At 48.3% G+C, this 7,612-nt stretch overlaps 1 protein-coding gene across 1 annotated transcript; it reads left to right on the top strand.

Annotated features, from left to right (window-relative positions):
* The first annotated feature begins 1,344 nt into the window (after window positions 1–1,344).
* Window positions 1,345–4,014, top strand: GPR150 (G protein-coupled receptor 150). Its single transcript, XM_032798709.2, is given in 2 exon segments — window positions 1,345–1,524; window positions 1,527–4,014. Coding segments are annotated over 2 exon segments (1,473 nt in total). The 5' UTR covers window positions 1,345–1,398; the 3' UTR covers window positions 2,874–4,014.
* The last annotated feature ends 3,598 nt before the right edge of the window (window positions 4,015–7,612 follow it).

Genomic DNA, 7,612 nt, shown 5'->3' with positions numbered 1-7,612 from the left:
TGATTTCCTAAGGCAGTATCTAGTTATCAAAGGGTGGACATCCATCCCAAACCCACAATTTCCCAGCTCCTGTAGGATGCAATTAGATTAATCTCTGAGAGTCAAAAGGCTAAGTATAATCAATTAGATTAAGTAAACACTTTGAGTCAAAAGGAGGAAAGTTATTTCCCCTCTTTACTTTAAACTGATTGTGTTATTTCATTTGTTCTCAATAGTTCATCAAGAACTTGGCTCCTTTCTTTAGCATTTTCTGAGTCATTTTATCTTATGTTGAATGGAGGCGTCCCTGTAGCCAAGTGCCATCTGGTGGAAATTTTATTAAAAGGGATTGGGTGTAAGGGAGAGATTGGTTCTTTGAATCAAAACACAAACCAGTTCACATGAGTAATAGCTCATTTATATAAAACCTTTCAATTTCCTACTCTTCTAGGTTAATATTTCATATCATACCAAGGGGAGGAGCTGCTGTTGAAAAAAAGAAAATATTTTGAAAGATGCCCGAACAAAGCATTGCCATCGAGGTACAATGTGGTGATGATTAGTATCTCATCAGGAAACCACACTAACTACATACAGAATGCAAGCTCAACAGGCTGCTTTCTGTTCAAGGGGACACGTGAACAGCTTTAGCGTCATTTTGTTTTGATTAAAACAAGATGCCACATTACCCTTTACTTCTGATTTCTTTAGCACTTCCTCGTGTTTACGCTGCGCTCAGGGCTGTGTAATAACAACACACAGCCCAGGACTGAGAATCCTTTTATTTTGTCTGGTATGAAAGATTTTTGAAATTTCCCCGCAGTTTAAAAGACCCGGGTCAGATGCCTGAGCTGTCTCCGTCCAAGATTCCTTTCCGCTTACTGCAGAGTCCTTAGCACAGACCTCAGAGGTGGAAATGGCATTGGGTGATGTACGGCAGCGAGAGCGTGAAGGTATATTGCGCGCACTTTGGATTGCGCACGGATCTGTTCACCGTCGGTACGTTAATAAAAACTTTGGTTAAGGGCTGAAGAGATGGCGGCGAGGGGCGTATTGTGAGGGCCATAGCTGTTTCATTATGGGATCGGAGGGGATGGTGTACTGTTGCTTGGTTCGGGTGTTCGGAATTGAAATTGTTGCTAAACTGCAGGGATGCGGGGAGATGGTTGCGCTTGGATCTGGGAGTGGGGATACTGTGTTGTTGGGGTTACTATCGTTGCTTTGTTAGGGTGGGGTGAGAAGCTAATTGCTTGGTTGGGGAAGCCGTTCCTAAGTAGGTGGTACGTGAGAAATTGGCTGTTCGGTTCGGAGGGTGGGGGGAGATAGTTGCTGGGTGGGGAGATAATAGGCGTGCTAACTGCGGTGTGTATGCACAGCCCACCCTGTGTGTGTGCCAGATGACAGGCAAACCCCCTATATATGCTGCCGGGAAGCGCATTCATCAGTCGCGCTATCCTTTCTCTTGCTTCCCAAGAAAGTTTGTATCCCAAAGAGCAGAGTCGAGCCAAGAGGCGCGCAGGGACGGGGCCGCTGAGAGCCCGGGACCCCGGGATTGCCCTGCACAAGACCCCAGCCGCCCATTTGCTGAGACTTTGCCAGGAGCCATGGAAGATCCTTTCAGCCTCGACAGATTTTCCCCAGTATTCAACCTCTCGAGTGCCCTGCAGCCAGGCTGGAGCCTGAATCTCTCGTCCTCCCCCGGGGACAGGCGCTGGTCTTCCATTAGCCGGCAGGTGCGGGTGATCTCCGCGACCGCCATCCTGCTGCTGGGGCTGCTGGGCAATTGCCTGGTGCTGCATCGCCTCTGCTGCTGTGGCTGCTGCGGCCGGGGCAGGCGGCGGCGGAAGATGGATTTCCTTATCGCCCACCTGGCACTGGCCGATCTCTACGGCTGCGGGCTGGCCCTGCTCTCGCATCTGGCTGCGGAGCTGTTGGGGGCCGCCTGGCCAGAGGGCGACGCCGCCTGCCGCCTGCTTAAGCTACTGCAGGGCTCCGGCCTCCTGGCCTCGTCCAATGTGCTGGTGCTCCTCGCCATGGAGCGGCACCACGTGGTAAGGCGGCCGGCGGATCCGCCGCTGCCCGCCCGGGCCTTGGCCGCGCTGGGCTGGCTGCTGGCGCTGCTGCTCGCCCTGCCCCAGGCCTTCGTCTTCAGACTCGCCTCCCGCCCCGGGGGCAGCCGCTGCCAAAGCATCTTCGAGCAGCTGCCGCGCTGGCACGGCCAGGCCTACGGCGTGTACGGGGCCGTCACCGGTTTCTTGGCGCCCGTCAGCCTGCTGTGCTGGGCCTACGGCCGCATCCTTCTCGCCCTCTGGGCCGCCCAGGAGGAGAAGCCGCCCGCGGCGCGCGGGGAAGGCGGCAGCGGCCGTCGCCAGGGGCGGCCGGCCGCGCGGCCTCTGCTGCTGAGGCTGCCGGCCGCCAGCTGTCCCATGCCCCGGGCTCGGGTCAAGACGCTGCAGCTGACGCTGGTGCTGATCGCCCTGTTCGCGCTCTGTCGCCTGCCCCGCTTCGTGCTGGAGCTCAGCATGGCCTTCGGTCCCAGCGGGGAGGCCCCAGCCGCGGCCGGGCTGCGGGAGGCGCGGGCGGCGCTCGGCATCGTGGCGGTGACCAACAGCGCCCTGAACCCCTACGCCTATCTGCTCTTCCAGAGCCACCGGCCCTGGGCGCGGCGTCTGCAGAGGAGCCTCTGCAGTGCGGGACCCGGCCCGACCTGCTGCTGCCCCGGCCTCGAGGGAGAGCCCCGCCGCCGCCCGAACCACCGTGCCCCGCACAGACACCGCCCGAAGGGCGGGCCGCCCCCCGGAGCGCAGCGCGCCGCGTTCTGCACCCCAGCGCCGCCGTCCCGCTCAGGCCCCCGGGAGCCTGAGGACACCTTCCCCTGTGAGAGCGGCTTCTAATCAGCCTTTCTCGGGGCAGGGGAGAGAGCCCCCAAGCGGCACCCACCGCAGCAGGAGCAAGCAACAGGCCAGGGAGGGCAGAGAACGATATCATTTGAAAACAACAAGGAGTCCCATGGCACCTTAAAGACTAACACTTATTTGGGCATAAGCTTTCGTGGGTAAAAAACCCACTTTTTCAGATGGATGGAGTGAAAAGAACATCTGAAGAAGTATCTTTAAGGTACCACATGACTCCTTGTTCTTTTTGTGGATACAGACTAACTGGACTACCCCCTGATACTTGATATGGTTTAACATCTTCCTTGGCCCAGTGCCAGGTCATCACCCCAGCCTGTCCTTCACTAGCACCCCGCCATCACTCCCACACACACCTTTCTCTCTTCCCATTACTTTTTTCATTAATTTCTGCCACTTCTTCCTGTCTCTCTCCCATACCCTTCCTCTCAATCATCTCTTCAACTTTCCCTTCTTTCTTTTCCAGAGTTTGAATAAGGACAAAGATGGGGTTTAAAGTTAACTCCCCTGGTGAGAGGCTCCTTACACGTTCAAAATGCTCCCAAGACACTGATCTCTGTATTCCTGTGATGACAGAAATTCACTAGCCAAGCAGGGGGAACAAGCCTCATTTCATCACTCTTTGTAGCCATGTGATGACTAGATGTAATGTAGTTTATAGAAGCTGAACTGTGTATTTTGCATCTATAATATTTTTATTACAACTGAACTAGCCAGCTCCTTGTTCTTTAGGGATGTGGGGCTCAAAGTTAGGGTTTTCAAATCAGCACCAGTACTTGACAATTATATACAGATACATATAGGCAGGAAGGAATTTCAGAAAACCTTTAACTGAAAGCCTCCTGAAAACTAGCCAGGATAAGGCTCTGTATTATGAAGTGTTCTTCTGCACCATAACAATTTTAATGTCCTTAACCATAGCATTGTCCTTTGTGTTTTCAGTCTTTTTTTTTTTTTTTAAACAGGAGAAGAGTGCAAAAATCAGCAGGGCTGCTGTTGCTATACAAACTGACTGAATGTTGTAAATATGAATAGCTCTATATTTGTAACCTTTACAAAGCCTTCTGAATCTTTTTGTTGCACTCTGTGGACTTAGTGGTAACCCATTTGTAAATAAAATCAATGAGTATATGAAGTGACATATTGTTTAAAGAAACCATTTAAAAGTAATGGTTCCATTTTGTTTCGATCTGGCTGGACTCTGTAGGATAAGTTGCTGAACGTGTTAATTGGCATTGAAGACTGAGTCAGTGGGCTGTGTGGGCAGAGTGTAATGGAAATCTACATGTACAAAACACACCTTGCAGAAGCCGAAGGTCTTCTAAAATTTCTTTATATGCCTGCCTAAGGAACAGTAATATAGAACTCATTTAATGACATAATTGGCTCCATCCTCCTATTGTTTAGGATTTGGCTAATACCCATGTAGCTAATTGAATATTTTCTAGATGCCCTTTTGGGCACTACAAATAAAGTGAAACACAGGGCTACATCCTGTTTTCGGATAGGTAGGTAAAACTGTTGAGTTGAATGTGAATTGTGTATCATGGCACAATATACATCATGGTATATACATCAACACTACTAACGTGTTAGAACTGTAGTGGGTTCCATCTAATTACAACAGAATTCTGAGACCCAGGGATAACAAGAGTTGTCCTTTAACCTAGTGACAACTTGATTCCTGTAGATGGAACCTCAACAGTATTCCATAATTGGACTTGATGCTACAACTGGGAGCTACATAGTTATTGGTTCTCGTAACTTCATTGGAAATGTAATGTAGAGAGGCCTTAGAATCACATTCCAATACTGCTGGGGTCAAAAGGTGGTAATTTTGAACACAAGTTTTAACTTGCTTAGGCTGTGGCTGGACTGTTTCCCTCCTAAAGCTTCACAGTATTGCTGCCACATAAATGGCGTGTAATGGTGTGTGAGCCTCACACAGGCCCTAAAAGGATTTATGTGGGCCTGAGAGGCTAATTATTTTACCTGTCTCCTCCTGGAAGGAAGAACTAGGCTTAACTGATCGTGAAACCAGTTTGGTAAGAGCAAGCTGGTTAGCAGAAAGTCAGGAAGTTCAGAGCAGAAGTGGGCTGTAGTTAGGGATGGTGTAGTTATTTCCAAGGAACAGAGACATGATGGGGAGGAAACCTGGGGTGGGGAAAATAAGCCAGGGATCGTAGCCCTGAAAGAAGGGTCAACCCACAGAAGTTGTGGGGAAGACGGCCTGAGAAGCTGGGTAAGAAGACCAGGAAAACAGCAGCAAAGAGTGGGACTGTACTGACCTTGGCTGCTGGTTACAGGGTCCAGGAGCTGAAATAATAATAGTAATAATAATAGATCCTGCAAGACAAGTTCCCTCTGTGCAATTTCAAACTGGATTAGCTCCTTCCTAGAAAATTACATGTAAACATGGTTCTCCCTAGAAAAGTGATTACTGCGTAGGTGGAGCCCAACTGTTAAAAAGGATTCTACAGAACTACAGTGGGGCGAGCGTTGTCTATACTAGGTAATGGTTGCTGTTGGAAAGGGGTATTAACCTATCGGTGAAGTTGAACCAGGGCTCTAAAGTGTAAACAATTTAACTATGAGGGTAGGTTGGATTAAATCATATTCAGCACAACTTCAGAAATCATGACTGAGCCTTGAAATTCTGCCACCTTACTGGCAATTACAGGCCAGTACGCCTAACTTCAGTACCAGGCAAATTGTATGAAACTATAGTAAGAATAGAATTATCAGACACATAGATAAACATATGTCGCAGGAGAGTCAACATGCCTTTTGTATCGGGAAATTCTGCCTCACTAATCTATTAGAATCTTTGAGAGTCAACAAGCATATGGACAAAGGTGATCCAGTCAATGTAGTATGTTGAACTTTCAGATTGCCTTTGACAAGGTCCCTCACCAAAGATTGTTAAACAAAGTAGGCAGTCATGGGCTGTGTTACCTCTAAGGTGCTTCATGAGGCTATCAAGGGACACACACCAGCTGCCCAGGTGCGCACTCAGGTGAGTGGGGAGAATGTGGAGGGTGGCGACAGTGGGGTGAGGTGATGGGGGTTTGGGGGACCTTAGGGCATGCAGGCTGGGGAGGGAGAGATGCCTCTCTCTCCCATCCCCAACTCTGGCTGGGGCAGCTGTGAGGACGGGAGAGAGACTTCTCTCCCATACCCCCAGCTCCAGCCAGGGCTGAGGTGGGGATGGGAGAGGAGCCTCTCTCCCAGCTCCGGCAGGGGTTGTGGTGGGGATGGGAGAGATGTCTCTCTCCCCTGTCCCCAGCTCTGGCCAGGGCTGCAGCAGAGATGAGGGAGGTGCCTCTCTCCCCCAGCTCTGGATGGGGATGTGGAGGGGATGGGAGAGATGTATCTCTCCCTCGGCCCCAGCCTTGGGGCCATGGAGGGGAGAGACTGTGTGTGTGTGTGTGTTTCATACACACACTGTCTCACGCATACACTGACACATGTAACACTGTCTCTCTCACATATATACACACACAGTCTTTCACACTCACCTTCCAACACACACTTATATTGTTGTTACTTCATGATACTTCCTGTAATGCACATATGTTCTCTGTAATTTTATTCTTTCAAAGTGCTTTTTTTTTTTTTTTTGACTGGTCTATGCATGTCATAATTTTTATTTCCTTTACGCTTAAATTTAATTCTTTGAGTAGTGAGTTCTAAAATGCCTAACCTGTCCTGGCTGGAGTCATTATCCCTATGGTAACTTTTTTAAAAATATATCTAGGTTTTTTGTTTCTCCCGGTGACTCACATCTGCACATTACCTTGATATTGGTGCACATAAAATTCATTCCACACAGCTGAAAAAAATTAAAGGGAACATTGATAATTGGATAAGAGGGAAGGGCCACTCATGGATCAGTAACTGATTAAAAGATAGGAGACAAAAGGTAGAAATAAATGGTCAGTTTTCACAATGGAGAGAGGTAAATAGGGTCTCCCAAGGATCTGTGCTGTTCAACATATTCATAAGTGATCAGGAAAAGGCATGAACAGTGAGGTGGCGAATGATGCCAAATGACTCAAGATAGTAAGTCCAAATCTGACTGCAAAGAGTTACAAAAGGTCTCACTAATCTGGGTGAGAAGATGGCAGGTTAAATTCAGTGTTGATAAGTGCAAAGTAATGTAGGCTGGAAAACATAATCCCAACTACCCATACAAAATGATGGGGTCTAAATTAGCTGTTACCACTCAAGAAAGGGATCTTGGAGTCATTGTGGATAGTTCTCTGAAAAGATCCACTCAATGTGCAGCAGCAGTCAAAAACCTAACAGAATGTTAGGAAGTATTAGGAAAGGGATCGATAATAAGACAGGCAAATATCATAATGCCATTATATAAATTCATGGTATGCCCACATCTTGAGTACTGCTTGCAGTTCTGGTTATTCCATCCAAAAAAAGAATATTAGAATTGGAAAAGCTGCAGAGAAGGGTAGGGAAAATGATTAATGGTAGGGAACAGCTTCCGTATGAGGAGAGATTAAAAAGATTGGGACTCTTTATTTTAGAAAAGAGAGGACTAAGGGGGGATGTGGTAGAGGTCTATAAAATCATGAATGGTGTGGAGAAAGTGAGTAGGAAAATGTTATTTGCCCCTTCACATAACAAGAACTAGGGATCATCCAATGAAATTAATAAGCAATAGGTTTAAAACAAAGATAAGGGGGTACTACTTCACAAGATGC

The sequence above is a fragment of the Chelonoidis abingdonii genome, chromosome 6, assembly GCF_003597395.2.
Source record: "Chelonoidis abingdonii isolate Lonesome George chromosome 6, CheloAbing_2.0, whole genome shotgun sequence".
In the NCBI taxonomy this organism is placed as follows: Eukaryota; Metazoa; Chordata; order Testudines; family Testudinidae; genus Chelonoidis; species Chelonoidis abingdonii.
This window is presented reverse-complemented; position numbering and strand designations above follow the sequence as displayed.